Source organism: Juglans microcarpa x Juglans regia, chromosome 2D (genome assembly GCF_004785595.1).
Source record: "Juglans microcarpa x Juglans regia isolate MS1-56 chromosome 2D, Jm3101_v1.0, whole genome shotgun sequence".
Classification (NCBI taxonomy): Eukaryota; Viridiplantae; Streptophyta; class Magnoliopsida; order Fagales; family Juglandaceae; genus Juglans; species Juglans microcarpa x Juglans regia.
Genome location: NC_054596.1, coordinates 37,257,934 through 37,274,153, shown reverse-complemented (window position 1 = coordinate 37,274,153; position 16,220 = coordinate 37,257,934). Strand labels below are relative to the sequence as shown.

The following is a 16,220-nucleotide window of genomic DNA, read 5'->3' as shown; positions in this document are numbered from 1 at the left end:
CTAAAAATATTTAAAAAAGAAAAGGATGAAAGAAAAACGGTCTTGTAGGAATTTGTAACGTCTTTTTAGTTTTCCTAGATTTTTGGTACAGATTTTTTTTTTGGTTTACAAAATGTTATCTCAAATTGTTGTTTACTCCTACTAATTGGGTCCTATCGTTTGGTATTGATATACCTACAACTCGTTTATAATTATTTTACTATTTACTTCAAATCAACTAATAACACCAACACCTATCTTATTGTTCTCCTTATCAATTATCATATATATCCCAACTCATTTTAAAATCTCCAGTAGCGGAGTTGTACATCTGCATTGAACATGCCTTTCCAGATGTCTTTGTACCTTGATCTGTATCAATTTTGATACTACGAGCATGCATGCCATACATCTTGATCAGTAGGTAGACAAGACCATAACACATGAATTGTTTCTTCTTCCTATGATTCATAGATAGAATAAAGTTTTACTTTAGTAGAGATCCTATTGAGACAAGCAAGCTTTCCGTATGAAGTTTTTCAGACAGGTTGGACATGTGTATTTTCTCATGCTCCTCCGTTATTTGAAACTTGAAAACGGCTCGACGCAATGAATCCATGTTGTGGGATATTCTTCCAAACCATTATATATTGGGAAATTCAATTTAACTAGTTTACATGTTCTTGATCAAATGAAACATTACCATTTGTTCCTTCTTCGTTGTGTGCACCAATTAAATAGAATTCTCTCGAATTCGTTTCCCAAACCTACCTATACAACTCTTTGGAAAAAAGGATCAAAGGCTTCGATCGGCTCGTTTCAATATTAAAAATATTATAGAATATCTATAAATAGTAGTAAAATAGTTTGTAAATAGTAGTTAAATAATTTAAGTGAAAATGTTTTATTAGGTTTTGAGAAAGAAAAGAAAAAAAGTAGAATAAAAATATTATAAAGTTAAAAAATTGTTTGAATATAACTTTTTAATATAATTTTTATTTGAAAGTTTGGGAATTATGTATAGGGTTTTGTATTTTGTTTGGAAGCATGAGAAAGTTGTAATAATTAGATAATGATTAGATTTGAAATGTTAAAAATCTGAAATTGAAAAATGTTTTGTATTTGAGTGATGTTTGAAAATGAAATATCTGAAAACACCTGAAAACAATTGTATTCTCAAATAAATTCTAAGACTTATCACTACCAAAACATCAAGGGATTCTAAATATATCTAAAAGTGAGATGTCAACCAAACCGAATCAAATGTATCATGTAAACATGCATCATATGTATTTTCTAAATTGATATATTGATAATATTTATTGTTCCTTTAATATTGTTATATTAATTTTTGGATTAAATGTATAGGATCACTCATGCATTGACACTTTATCGTAAGTACTATGATTGATGACTCTGAACAACTCTATCATTTGAAATACAATAATTTTTTCATCACTTTACACAATTATATTTAAAAATAATAAATATTTTTATAAAATATCTTATAAAAGTAATATTATTTTATAAAAAATATATTTATTTTAAAAAATAAACATAGTTACTAAATATATTGTGGGGGCATAGTCACTCAACAAACAATGTGTCTATGCGAAAGCTCCAACCACTCATAGCATGCATTATGTTAAGTGTGTTTGATGACATTTTTTTATTTATTTGGGAAGGTATCTTCCAGCCCATGTAGCTTCCTATCCATCTTCCGATGAGATGGTTAACCAAACAACCGTCCAAGTTCCCAACCTTAACCAAACAAAAAGCGATACAGACCCAGAACGCCACGTGTCAGTGGTACACATGTGGATGAGGTTGCTTCAACGTGTGGTCGTCACATTCCACTCTCCCATGGATTCCTCCCCCGTCTTCCCTCTCTCAGATATTTTGGTACAATTTTTCATTTTTACCCACTTTTTATTTTGTTTTATTTATTTTGAGGTGTTTGTAAGGAATCTCTAAATTCCAACGTACGTAAATATCGAAGCCACACCCATAAATATTGGAACGGTGAATTATCAGGATCCTCTTTTCGGTTTAGAATAGCCATGGCTACAGCAACTAGGCTTCGCATTTTCCCACAAAGCTTCGAGCACTGCTTCAAGAACGACCACAGGACCGGCCAGCCAGTCGTTCCCGGACCAAGTTTATGCATGTTCCGGTTGGGACGACCCGGTCGGGGTAACGGTTTGTGTTTGAAACAGTGTCGATCGTTTATGAGTGAGGAGGGAGAAGTTGCAGAGAAAAGGGAAGTTGTGCAAAGAGCGAGAAAGTCTCGGAATTTGAAGGGAAGTGAGGCTAAGCTCGAAAGCGGAAGTGGGTTTTGGAAATCTTTGATGACTACAATTTTGGGTGGTTTTAGATTGGCTCATGGGGACGAGTATGGCAGGGCTGTGGCCAAGGTGGAGAAGGTGTTCTCTTCGGTGAGTTCCATTATGTTTAATATTCTTCCCGTATTTGTTGAGATGGAATGGTAAATTTACCAAATTTACGTCTTTTTTTAACATAAGAAGCACTAGACTGGAAACAGTGTCTCTGTTTTACTAATTATAATTCACGAATTTTCCCAAATCTTTACTTAGCTCAGGCGAGAATAGCTGGAGGTCCGACTTCTGGAGTTAAAACTTTCCATTATTGGGTACAAAACGACAAAAATCATAAGAATCAGGATGCCATTATTTATTTGTTCTCCCGTTCCAAATTAAACTTCCTTAATTTGTTAAGAATTACCAATTCAGGAAATCGAATGGTGTGCAAAGTATTGTTGCCTCATTCGAAAGATCTTGCCCAAATGGTTTTAAGTAGCAATCACGACGTAGATGTGAAGTTTGAAATCATATCAGCTGCCAAAAAATTAAGGGTATGCAAAATTTTCTGAGGGCGGCAGGTTTGGTTGCATTTATTTATTTAGTGTTTAGACAATTAGTGATTTTGTTTTCTGGTTAACTTGTATGTGATTTCCCGATTGGGGATTATATGTTCAACTTTAGCATGACTCTCTCTCTCTCTCTCTCTGTCTCTCTTTCTCTCATAGATTGCCATCCAAATTGGAAGATATATTGTAACCATGATGAGCACGGGAGTGATACTTGAAATTGGATTTCTGTTGTCAGGTTAGCGAACTTGCACTCTAAACAAGAATGCACACGTCGATGGCATATATAAGTTTCGAAACAAGTGTTTTACTCTTGTTGAGCCACGTCATCCATTTTTTTATGTTAAATGTCCATAAATTTGGTTATTCAAGTTTAAATTAATTTGAAAGATCATGTTAATAAATATTATGCAATTTTGGATTTTAAAGATTTGAGACACTTCCACTTCTTTCCTGTATAATTTTGTCTTCTTTTCTCTATATTTAATCTTTCACAATTAGTAGTTGAAAAAGTATGTGAAATCAGCCGCTTATTGCACGGGTGCATGACTAGTTAATATGAGTTAAGAGTGTGAAATTAGAAGTGGCAATATGTGATACGACCCATGAACACGGCACGAAATTAACGGGTTTGGGTTTGATGTTAACGGGTTTGAGTCAAAATGAGTTTACCTATTAAGACACGATTTATAAATGGGTCAATAACTGTTCAACTTGCTTAACCCGAAATCATTCCATTTTGACCCGTTTAGATTTTATTTCAAAATTATAATTTTATTATTGTTATGTTGTAATATTGGTATTTCTCAGTATATTTATGTTTTTATTGTTGAGATTGTAATTCTAGACCTATGCTCATATTCGTTATTGTATGATTTGTAATATTGGTTTTATTATATATTATTATTTTTTTTTAAAAAGGTATATTTTAAGATATTGTGGCTACTAGTAAATATAGATTTAACTTTTATGTAAAATTATGTTAATCAGGTCAAATGAGTTATGCGTGTTAGTTCAACCCATTTACATGAAACGGATTTAAATGAGTCGTGTCGTGTTAACCTATTTCTAATTAATTATTAAACGAGTGACACGACACGACTTGTTATCTAAATGGGTTGGATTAGAGTTTGAAAGTTTGACGCGTTTAGGTTAATGAGTCGGATTCTGATTGACCTATATAGTCGAATATTCATGACTTGACATGACACGAACACGACCCAAAAATATGAATTGTCACCCCTATGTGAAATCACCACTTATCCCAAAACCTTAAGCTGATGGGAGAAGGTAGATTTAATCATTTATATTTGTCTTAACACCCCAAAACCTTAATAAGTGGGCCCAACACGTAGAATATTTTATTAATGGAGTGAAGTATAAAGTCAGGATTCGAACTTGTCCTAAAAGCTAAGTTAATGGGAATAGATATAATAATTTATATTGGTCTTAACAAAGAGCACAAGTAGATACTCCATATATACAAGAACTCAATGGTGTGCGATTTTGTGAAGGTGGAGACAGTCAAATGGACACTTTGGTTTGGTATAGCTGGCTTGGAGGAATTATTATTGGAACCATGATAGGAGCAAATATGGTTTTAGAGGAACATTGTCGAGCTGGTCCACGTAATGTTGTCATAACTGGAAGGTGATATCTCCCTCTCTCTGTCTCTCTTCTTGGGATGTCAAAGTAGTTGATTTTACTTCAATAGGTAGTTTTAAATTCCACAAATTTTGCATTTTGTTATAATGAAGTTTTAAATTCCACATGTACTTATGTATTTCTTTTTATTTTTTGGTGGGGGGAGGGGGGGTCTGTAATGCCATATTATCATGAAGGTCCATCAATGTACACACTTCTTGATTAGTTAAAGAGTATTGAAAGTTGTATTATATGTCATCTAATGTTGAAGCTTAATAATAGCATGTGTGGGTGTTTCTTTCTTCCAATTCACAAGTTGTCTTGTCTGTGACTTGGGAACAATTACTAGGGTGTAATCACAATTTGGCTAGTGGACTGCTAGTTGCTTATCACTATGAAAATGTAACGATTCTATGTTATGCATATTTTAAATATATGGTACAGCACAAGGGGACTGGGAAAAGCTCTTGCTCGTGAATTTCTTCTTTCTGGAGATCGCGTGGTTGTTGCATCTCGCAGGTGGTATTCAGAATTAGGATATTGGTTTAGTTCTCTAATGCCGCCTATAATTTCAACATAGTTATCACTCACAAAGGCCCCTTCCATTAATGGATCTTTTGAAGGCAGCCGTGAGTCTGTAGATACGACTGTCAAAGAACTCGAGGATAACCTAGAGGAATGTATGACCAAGGCAGGTGACTCATCCAGGAGAAAGCTGCAACAAGCAAAAGTGGTGGGCATTCCGTGTAATGTATGTGCACCTGATGATGTACAGAAACTGGCAAACTTTGCTGTCCATGAACTTGGCTCTATCAACATCTGGGTGAGTGTCTCACTTTTTCAATTGATGATTGTTGCTAGCCAGTCTCCAATTGCTGTTATTACTGAAAACGGCATGTGACAGTTGCATTTTTTTTTGGGATCATGCATTTTCATTCTTGTTTTCAAGAATTCTTCTATTTTATTGTTCCTTTGCAAAAGCTTATACATTCAAACCTTAAAAGAATTGAAACTTATTAATCCCTAGGGGTTGGCGCAAGTGGTAAGGGCCTTGTTCTTGGGGGTATGCTCCCTTCTGGTCTAAGGTTCGAACCCTAGGATGCAAACAACTTCTAGGGGCAGTGTCGAGGAATGCTATGCATCAGTCACTATTAACTCTCACATCCCACACCTATAGTTTTTTTCATAGGGTGTGGGGGTGTTTTTCATATGGTGTGGGGTGTGGGGTGGTGAATAGTAGTTAATGAGAAGAATTTTTCTTTCATTTAACTACAAACTGCAGTAATGAGAAGCTAGTACATTGGATAGCAATATCTTATTTGGACAAGGTACAATCATTTTGTGGGATTGGCAACGATAATTTGAAAATATTGCCCGAATTTTGTCCTTGTCTCTTTGATACCAGTAATCTTTTATCCTTGTCTTTATTAGTCATATTCCTGTGTATTCCTGGTTAAGATACCATAAGAAGTGAGATCCTTGTATGTGATGTGGCATGATTATAAATGTTATACCAATTACTAAGATATTCCAATTTGTACTTACATTGTTCGACAGATAAACAATGCTGGCATGAATAAAGGTTTTAGACCATTGCTGCAGTTTTCTGATGAAGATATTAGACAGGTATTCATTGACATATCAAACAGTTATCAACTCTTTTTGATAGATCTGGTATTTGGGAAGGTTGTCCTGTGTGTTCACTTAGGTGCATTTTGGGTAAATAGGATATCTTCTCAAAAACCTTATAAGCTCTTGTTTTGGAAGTTATGGGAGCTGTTATATCAAATCACCAACTGTTTCATATATGACTGATTCTAGACATGGCTAGTTTTCGTTATTTGAATGCTACTTTTTATTAAACGGGTTCAAATTGCAGTACAGTAACTTAATATCGAGAAGTATCTTGTTTGGGGGGAAGCATGGATGCATGTGTGTGTGACTGGTAGAAGGCAAGGATGATGTGTTCATGCCTTTGAATGATATGGTTTAAACTTGTATTAAGATTGTAGTAGTTTTGCCTAATAATCCTGCCAACTCTTCATGATTGTTTACTACCCTTGTAAGGATGGTCTTACCTTAGAGCTTGAATTGATTTGCCTCTCATGTGTCCACTTCACACTAGATAGTCTCAACGAACCTGGTTGGCTCTCTTCTTTGCACACGAGAGGCCATGCAAGTGATGAAGAACCAGTATAAGGGGGGCCACATATTTAACATGGATGGTGCAGGTTCTGGGGATCTAGTACCCCTCTCACAGCTGTGTAAGTTCTTTCATTTTTAGTTACCGTGGGAACTCAACTACTTTGTACTGAACAGAGGTGGAAAACTTTTTAAACTGGTTTTGGAAAATTATTTTTTCATAAGGTTTTGGCAAATTATTATTCAATGACTAATGGAAGTTGAACTATTTTGTGTTTGAGGTGATTGATTAATGTATATCCTTTGACTTGCAGCTATGGCTCAACAAAGTGTGGACTTCGGCAACTTCAAGCATCTCTCTTAAAAGAGTGTAAGCGGTCGAAGGTTGGGGTGCACACTGCATCTCCAGGCATGGTCCTTACAGATCTGCTCCTGAGGTGCACAGGAAGCATCCCTGTCTTTTGCAATGCTTATAATTCCTTTCGGTTTCCTCTCTAATGCCATCTTAATGGGCCTCAACCGTTTGTTTTACTCCCATCTGTTTTCGTATTAAACCTTTATTTTTATGTTTAGGTTTGAAGGTTTCATCTGTTTTTCTTTTTGATATATCAGTCATTTTGTAACGCCTCAATGGAAGGCCCAAACCACATGACCTATACTCCAAAAAGGACTAGTCAATGATACAATTGGAGCTCCATTGGAACCTTATAAAGAGCAAGAACTTTTCATTCCCAAACAATGTGGGATCTCATTCACCACCTACTCTTATCCTTATCATATAGGGTATCACATAGTTTCATCCGTTTTTCTATCTATAGCTATTGGGCTAACTTCATTTACGTTGTCTATGGCTTCTTCTATGGTTTGCAGTGGTTCGAGTGTAAAAAATAAGCAAATGTTTAACATTATCTGTGAGCATCCCGAAACAGTTGCTAGAACTTTGGTTCCAAGGATGCGGGTTGTAAAGGGTACAGGGAAGGCAATCAATTACTTGACCCCTCCTAGGATCTTGCTTGCTTTAGTCACTGCGTGGCTTCGACGAGATCGCTGGTTTGATGCACAGGTAATCTTCATTATTTTGCTGGAATTATTTTACACACCCTTGAGCAGCCCGACCATGAGTTTTCTGTGACATTCAGAGGTTTTTCTTAGAAAGTTCCATGCAGTGAAAAAACATAAATCTTTATATTCCTAATGATTGAATGTGAGTCTGTTAGATAACTATAAACTTACCACATTGATTCCCCTATATCCAAATAGATCATGGTGGACCAGTGCAATTCATATTTTCATATTTTCCATTTTTGCCTAATCCGCTACTTAGATATGGCATTCATTGCCAGCAAAACTAGTGATGCCAAGTTCAGGCCAGTAAAGAATTATAATGACGTGCTATGTGACCCCTGAATCTATTATCTTATTTCTAACTTCTAGTTTTCTGATTTTGCTTCTTTAGTGTATTCTCTCCTTATAAATGCAATCTAGTTCAAAACTCAGGGCCTTGATTTCCTGTTTGGATATTATCAGGCACTGGGATACTTATAATTAAGTAGATCTATAAAGGCACGGAAGACAAAAAAAATGTTGCAGTTCTAAAACAAGTATGACATGCATGGCGCGGGCAAATTACATAGATCTTTAGACGGTTTAATATATATATATATATATATTTCGACACTTCGAAATCAAATGGTGAAATAATTTGATCATGGAGACATCAGAATTCATGCTTTAGTTATACCTCGCCTCATAATCAGGTTTAAGTTGGAATTTTATTCTCATATTAAGCAGGGGAATATCCTGTTGAACTTATTGTTCTTTTGGCTGAATATTGTCAAATGGCCTATTAAAAATAATGGCCAAGCTGTAGTGGGGAGCGTCAACTTGTTACATATTGTTTCTGTAAGCTGATTTTGGCATATATTGCAGGGAAGGGCATTATATGCAGCAGAAGCAGATCGCCTCCGAAACTGGGCTGAAAACCGCACTCGATTTTCTTTTACTGATGCCATGGAGATGTACACAGAGAACACTTGGGTGTCAGTTTTCTCACTCTCTGTAGTTTGTGCCTTCATAATCCTTTCTACCAGTGGCAGCACATTTCATGGTACGTGAGTTCTTGGTAGAATTACAACCTAAAAGAATTAGGAATATATGTAGATCAGGCCAATGCTCTTCAGGAAGGATGTCTAGTGCTGTAACTGCATAGATCACAAGGTAAGTGAACAACATTGGCAGCCAATTAGTGGTCTTTATACCCTGCATCCTCTTCAAACCTTCCTTAACAATTAGGAGTTCAGTTATACATTGATTGCAAAAATTTGACCACCCAGGCACAAAGAGTCCAGTAAAGGTTGGGTTGTGTGGACAGAAACAAACTATAATTCATTGATGAAGCATTCCAATGTGTGGAATTCTTATATGACATGTAATGTTTCTATGAGTTCATAATGAAGTTCCCTTTCAACATCTTTGCACATGCTTTGACAGTCACTTTCAGAACAATTTCTTCTTCTTCTTCTTCTTCTTCTTCTTTTTTTTTTCCTTCGTCTTTAGTTAGCATATCTGACAATAATCTTCAGGCAAGCAAAATCGAACCCATCAAGATGAATAGCAAAAATCGAAACTAACAATAAAAATCAACTAAATAAAGATAAATAGCGGGAATGAGATAGAAATCAAAAACAAATCTCAGCCCAAATCAAACAAATCGAAATTCAAAACAATTGAAATCCAAATGCATAATATTTAATAGAATTTTCCCCATGTCGGCTTGCCCGAGATAACGGGAAAAATTCAACCATAAAAATTATTCTCATCAATCACTGTTCAGCATCCTACACCCTACATCTTATGAAAAATATCTATACACCCTATCACTCATATACCTATGAAAAGCTATAGGTGTGGGGTGTGTGATGTGAACAGATGTTGATTTGTAGCAAAACTCCACCCATTAGCCTCTACATGCTAGGTGGATTTGCGGAGAGGACTGATATGTGGGAATAATGATGGATAAAAAGATGATGAATGTTATTTTGTTAAAAAATAACTCAAGCTTGTGTTGAATAAACAAACCAAGACTCATTATATAAATCCAAAATCAGTTGGTTGAAGTTTTTAGAGAAATTCATAAATTTTGTAAATAATATATATTCTGTCATAAAAAGTCATTTATGGCTCATCACAACTGATCTGGCTCGTTAAAGACCAAGAAGGAAGAATAAAGATTGAGCATGAAGGGATTGAAGAAGCTTTTAATCAGTATTTTCAGAACATTTTTAGATCACCAAACCCAAATCAAGAAGCAATAGCAGAATGTCTTGCCCCTGTAGAACAGAAAGTGACTGGTAACATGAATATGAAGCTGCAAAAGGAATTCACAAGTGAAGAGGTGAAGGCAGCCCTGCAGCAAATGGCAACGCTGAAGTCCCTAGGTCCTTGTGGGTTTGGGGCATGTTATTATCAAACTTACTAGCACACAGTGGGAAAGGAGGTATGCCAAGCTATCTTAAACTTCCTAAATGAGGGGAACTTAGACCAATGTATTAATTTCACATATATTGCCTTAGTTCCAAAAGTGAATAACCCTTTTGTTGTTAGTGATTTTAGACCAATTAGCTTATGTAATGTATTCTATAAGCTTGAATCAAAAGTTCTAGCAAACAGGTTGAAAAAGGTACTGCCCTCCATTATATCCAACAACCAAAGTGCATTTGTACTTGACTCATCACTGATAACGTGATAATTGCTTATGAAGCTTTGCACACCATGAAGACTAGAAAGAAAGGCAAGGAAGGAAGGATGGCTCTCAAACTGGATATGCCAAAGGCATATGACAGAATTGAGTAGAGATTCTTGGAAGAAATAATGAAAAAGCTTGGATTTGGAGAGGTGGATAAAAGTAATTATGGATTGTGTTACTTTAGTGACATACTCGGTTCTCATTAATAGGCAGCCTGGTGAGACCATTAAGCTTACAATAGACATAAGACAAGGGGATCTCATCTCTCCATATTTATTTATTCTTTGTGCTAAAGGTTTGAGCTCTTTAATTGAAGCATCTAAAAAGAAGGGAGAGACAAAGGGGGTTGTAGTTACAAAGGGTGGAACTAACATAAATCATCTACTACTTATAAATGATTGTGTTATATTTGGGAGGGCAACTACTAGCGAATGGATGAAGATACAAGAGATCCTAAACAAGTATGAGAGGGCTTCAGGGCAGCTGCTAAACCTGCAAAAAACCATTAGATTTTTTAGTTCAAATGCTGTAGTGAATGTTAGGGATCAAATTTTGCAAGTAGCAGGAATTTCAGTTTGTGGTGGTTACGAAAAATACTTGAGTTTACCTTCTATGGTAGGTAAATCAAAGTATAACACTGTTATTAAAAGAGAAAGTTTGGAAGAGAATTAGTAGTTGGAAGAATACCTTCCTCTCTCAATCAGGAAAAGAAATCATGATAAAAGCTGTGTTGCAAGCTCTGCCTACTTATTCAATGAGTGTGTTCAAGCTCCCTAAGAGATTGTGTGATGAAATTTCATCTATGTTGTTAAGGTTCTGGTGGGGTAAAAAAAACAGTGAAAAGAAGATTATTTGGAGGAGTTGGACAAAGATGAGTGAATCCAATAATAGATGAGGCTTAGGATTTAGACACCTAGAAAATTTTAACTTGGCATTATTGGCAAAACAATGCTGGAGGTTGATGAAGAATCCTAATTCGATGGTAGCCACAATTATGAGGGAAAATTATTTTAAGCAAAAGGATCTACTAGATGCATAGTGAATCAATTTCTATGGAAGGCAGCACATGATAAACTCCCAACTAGAGAAAATCTATTAAAGAAAAAGATAACAGAAATAGACTTATGTATAGTATGTGAGAGAGAAACATAAACTACAATTCATGCACTTTGGAGTTTCCCTGCAGCAAATGATGTCTGGGGTGAAACCAACAACCCAATTAAAAAATGGTCCAGTATGGAGGTACACTTCTTGGAACTATGGAAGAGGTTAAATGACATATTAAACAGTGAAGACATATAATTAGTAGCTTATATAATGGGGAGGATCTGGTTTAGAAGGAATTCCATGTTGTTTGAAAACAAATTTGAACACCCAAGACAGTTACTCCAGTCAGCAAAACAAAGTCTAGAAGATTTTACCTTAGCACAAAGTACCAGAAAGGGAGTCACTCGAGAGGTTTAGGGAGACAACAAACTAATTGGAAAAAAACCAACTGAGCTGAAGTTTAAAGTTAATTGGGATGTTGTAGTGGACAACAAAAATGACAAAGGGGGAATTGGGGTTGTGATAAAAAATAGTGAAGGTGAACTTATAGCCTCTCTATGTCTAAACATTAATCACTATGTGAAACCTGATATAGTTGAAGCATATGCACTTAGAAGAGCTGCAACTCTGTGTCAAGAACTAGGACTATCTAATGTGGTGTTAGAAGGTGACTCCAAGGTTGTAGTAGCATCTAGACATAGTCAGGAGGAAATTAATGCTGATTAAGGTATTGTGATCGAGGATGTGCGCAGTATTCTTGCAAATCGACACAACTGGAGCATTTCTTTCACTTATAGAGAGGCAAACAATGTTACTCATATGTTAGCAAAACTTGATATTTAAATTTCTAATGAAAGGGTGTTGATTGAGGATGGGCTTATGCAAATAATTCCTTTAGTATTGAAGGAGAAATATTGTAATGATTGATATTTTATCCAATAAAGGCACCATGTTTTGAGATTTTTTTTTTCTTTTCTTTTATATATGTAAAGAAATGATATTTGTAATTTTAAGGAGCACTCTCTTTAAAAAAAAGAACGTAGGTAAATTTGAAATTTACATGAAAAAGATCATTTTTTGAAAAGGATATTTCTTACTCTTATATCTAATATTTATAACCAATAGAGGAATACATGAGTAAAAGATGAGGAAACCCAAATAAACACTTTCTAACAACTAGTAGTCTAGTACAACACAAAAAAATATGAGAAATGACTTGTACAGTTTTAGTATGTAACAGTCTTGCACATTTGTTATAAAATAAGTGAATAAATATGAAATTCATATAAAAAAATATTTTTTTTTAATAATATACTCTTTTTTAAAAAAAGAATGTGTAATACTTACACACTCTAACAATGAAGTTAATAGTCAAAGAAGATTAGTCTTCTTTTTCATTTGAAAAAGCAATTTCTAATGGACTTTGGAATATCCGAAAATTCCAAACATTTTCACCTATCAAATTCCGCATTCACCGCAGGCACGAGAACATGAGATCATCGAGATGGGAATATATGAATTCTATAGATTCTTTTCTTTTCTCTTTTATAAATTTGGGCTTTTTTTTTTTTTTTTTTTTAATACAAGTAATAGAAATGAATGGTTGAAGCCAAACTCGATATTTGATGATTTTATTTCCTTAAAAAAAGTTTAGATATTACACGTTGTGTTTTTCTAGATGTACTTAATGATATATTATTCTTCGTGCATATATATTTATTAACTTTATTAGATAATATTTACCATAAAAATAGTGTTATAAAGTAATTTATTTTTACACAAGTTATTCTATTTACAAATTATTGTAGAAGATAAACCACCTTCTAAGCCATTACAAAAATCTAAAATAAAAAAGACAGTTGTATAAAATGAATTTTATAATATCTTATTGCTACAAGTGTTTTCGGACAATATTAAATATTCAATAAGTATTATGAATTTATTATTTGTCTATTTGTCATGATAAAAAAATATTAAATGGTTAATAAATATTATAATTTGACGATTTTTTACTATCGGTTATTCATTTGAAACTCTAAAATTTAATATGAATTTTATACATCAGTCACTATTTACTTTTACACCTCACATTTATAACTTTTTTTTATAGAGTGTAGATGTGTTTTTCATAAGATGTAGATTGTGAGGTTGTGAATAGTGACTAATATATAAAATTTTTCAAAATTTATATATATATATATATATATATATATATGTGTGTAGAAAGTCAAGTAATTTACTTAAATTATTATTATTTTCTTTATAGTCAAGGAGAGGCTACTAATGTCATGCCCATCCTTAAAAAAAAAAAAGACAAAAAAAAGCATGTGACAATTTAGACGGTGTTTGACGCGGTTTGGTGTCTTTGTCCTAAAAGGATAATTGGTATATTTGGGCTCATGACCCGATTGTCATGCCCCTAATTATGTGGAAAATTATATATATATATATATATATATATAATAATTTTGCCTTGTGATGTGAATCTTCACATGCCCCCACCCCCCATCTCTTTCAAATTCAACAAACATGCCATCAATATAGTTTATCTAGAAACTTATTTAACTATAAAAAAAAAAAATCAGAATTCATAGGTCAACGGCCCTTTTTTTTAAAAAAAAAAAAAAGTACAGTAATAATTACAAGATTTTTTCATGGAGATTATATGCATAAAAATTGTATAATTGGTAATTAAAATTGGTATACTTTAGTGTATTATCGGATGGAGGTTTTTTTTAATGTCTCTTATAAATTGAGAGATAAATATATAAAATGGATTTTATAATATTTATTATTAATTTAATATCGCCCGGCTAAGAATATCTTTTTCCATGTGGTTCAAATTTGCATAATGTTAAAAATCTAGGACTTGTGTTTTTTATCTTATTCCTTTTAATTTCTTAATGCAAAGTATATCCAGCTGATTTCCTTTTAGGAAGATTTAGAAGGAGGTATTACCGTATTAAGCATTGATGGCCAGAAAAAGCCTCTTGATCGGATGACATTTTCAAGTCAGATGTGGCCATGTTCTCAAATGCCAGCCGCTCACACGTCTGAATATGACTTCCCGCCGGCATATGGACGGCTAAGCAGCAAGGACTTCTGTTTTTATATAATTGCATGCCGGCAGCTCATCCACCTTCCCTTCTCACCCTTCAATCTTCATGTTTATTATTATAATATTTTTAGTATATCCGTCCACCCAAAAATGATTACGATCATATAAGTAATGTTAAATATAGTTATGAGTTGGGTAAATATTACGTATTTTTTTTTTTTTTGACAAAGAGTTTGTTCCACTATTAAAAATTTAATTTTTTCATATAAATCTCATATTAACTTATTTTTTTAAAAGAACTGTGTGACGTTTGAGTATTTTGTGACTATAAATATCATCTTTGCAATTAAATTAGATTTAAAGATTTGGTATATATTACCAATTTGTAATAATTTAAGGATGCAATGCATTATTAGTTGGCGGTTGACAATGTGCAATCTTCTTAAAAAATCACTTTTAAGTTAATATCATTTGCTGCATGGACTAATGCAAGGTCTCTGATTCAAGGGCAAAGAAAATCAAAGAGGAAGAAGCTTCTTATGTTTAGACAAGATATGCATTGGGGTTTTGATCATCTTTTACCAGATCTACAGACATGCTGTACTTTTTTGTTTTTATTGTCAAATTCAAATGAGAATAATATATATATATAGATATATATATATATTAATCTTCTCAAACTAATCATTTTAACTTGTTTATTTATTAATTTAATGAAAGAAAAATCATAAATTTTATTTCAAATTTGGAGGCAAATTACATCCACCAAGTTCCATTGTCACCCTTATGGTGCTTGACCCAAGTGCTGGAATTGACTTTGGAGGAGGCTCTGCATATGTCGCACATTTTTTTTCTTTTTATGGATGAATTGAAGCATTCCTTGCCCTGCCATGCCATGGAATTTTCTCAAAAAGCTTTGCTTTAGGGCTTATCATGAAGAAGAAGAAAAAAAAAAAAAAAAAAACAGAGGAGAAGGAGAAAGGAATGGAATCGGTGCCATATGGCGATGTCAAAACTACTCTTAACATAATTTAACCTCTTAAAATTATAATATATTATATTTTTGAGTTTTATATATATATATATATATTTATTTATATACTTCCAATTTATTATTTAAAATATTACAAGTTGAGCCTCACTATTTCTTTGGATGGATAACATGTCAACGTCGTTTTGCGGGGTTTAAGTTGGTATCCAGCTGTTTTGTATTTTCCTTTACTTAGTCTTCGTTTAGATTTATAACTCTTCTCAACTTATCTCAATTCATGATTATAATTTTTTCAAATTTCAATATAAAATATAATAAATAATTTAATTTTTTTAAATTTTATAATAATAATAATAATAATAAATAATATTTTAATAATATTTTATCAATTCAATTCAACTCATTTTAATATCTAAACGAACTCTTAGAATAACGGGCTAACAGCCACAGTCCCTGTGATGGAAAAAACAAAATACAATACAAAAATACAAAATATATAAGCTACCTAATCTTTGACCTTTTCGTATATGGATCAATCACATAAAACGTAGGCATATTTTCTTTTCTTTTGTTGTTTCTGAAAATATTAGAAAATGGATTTTTTTGACAGTTGTCTTTCAAATTGATGAAAAGTTTTCATGATTGGTTCCCTATTAATTAATACATTCAAAGGTAACATTTCTTTTTTTTATATCTTTCCTTTTGGGTAAGAAAATAGAATTTAGGC

The 16,220-nt window shown here is 33.4% G+C and overlaps 1 protein-coding gene across 1 annotated transcript; it reads left to right on the top strand.

The window, feature by feature from the left end:
- The first annotated feature begins 1,850 nt into the window (after window positions 1–1,850).
- Window positions 1,851–9,121, top strand: LOC121248677 (probable chlorophyll(ide) b reductase NYC1, chloroplastic). Its single transcript, XM_041147214.1, is given in 11 exon segments — window positions 1,851–2,414; window positions 3,026–3,104; window positions 4,381–4,516; window positions 4,955–5,029; window positions 5,138–5,333; window positions 6,068–6,136; window positions 6,636–6,744; window positions 6,747–6,774; window positions 6,967–7,089; window positions 7,523–7,715; window positions 8,582–9,121. Coding segments are annotated over 11 exon segments (1,569 nt in total). The 5' UTR covers window positions 1,851–2,039; the 3' UTR covers window positions 8,768–9,121.
- Window positions 9,122–16,220: the final 7,099 nt, after the last annotated feature.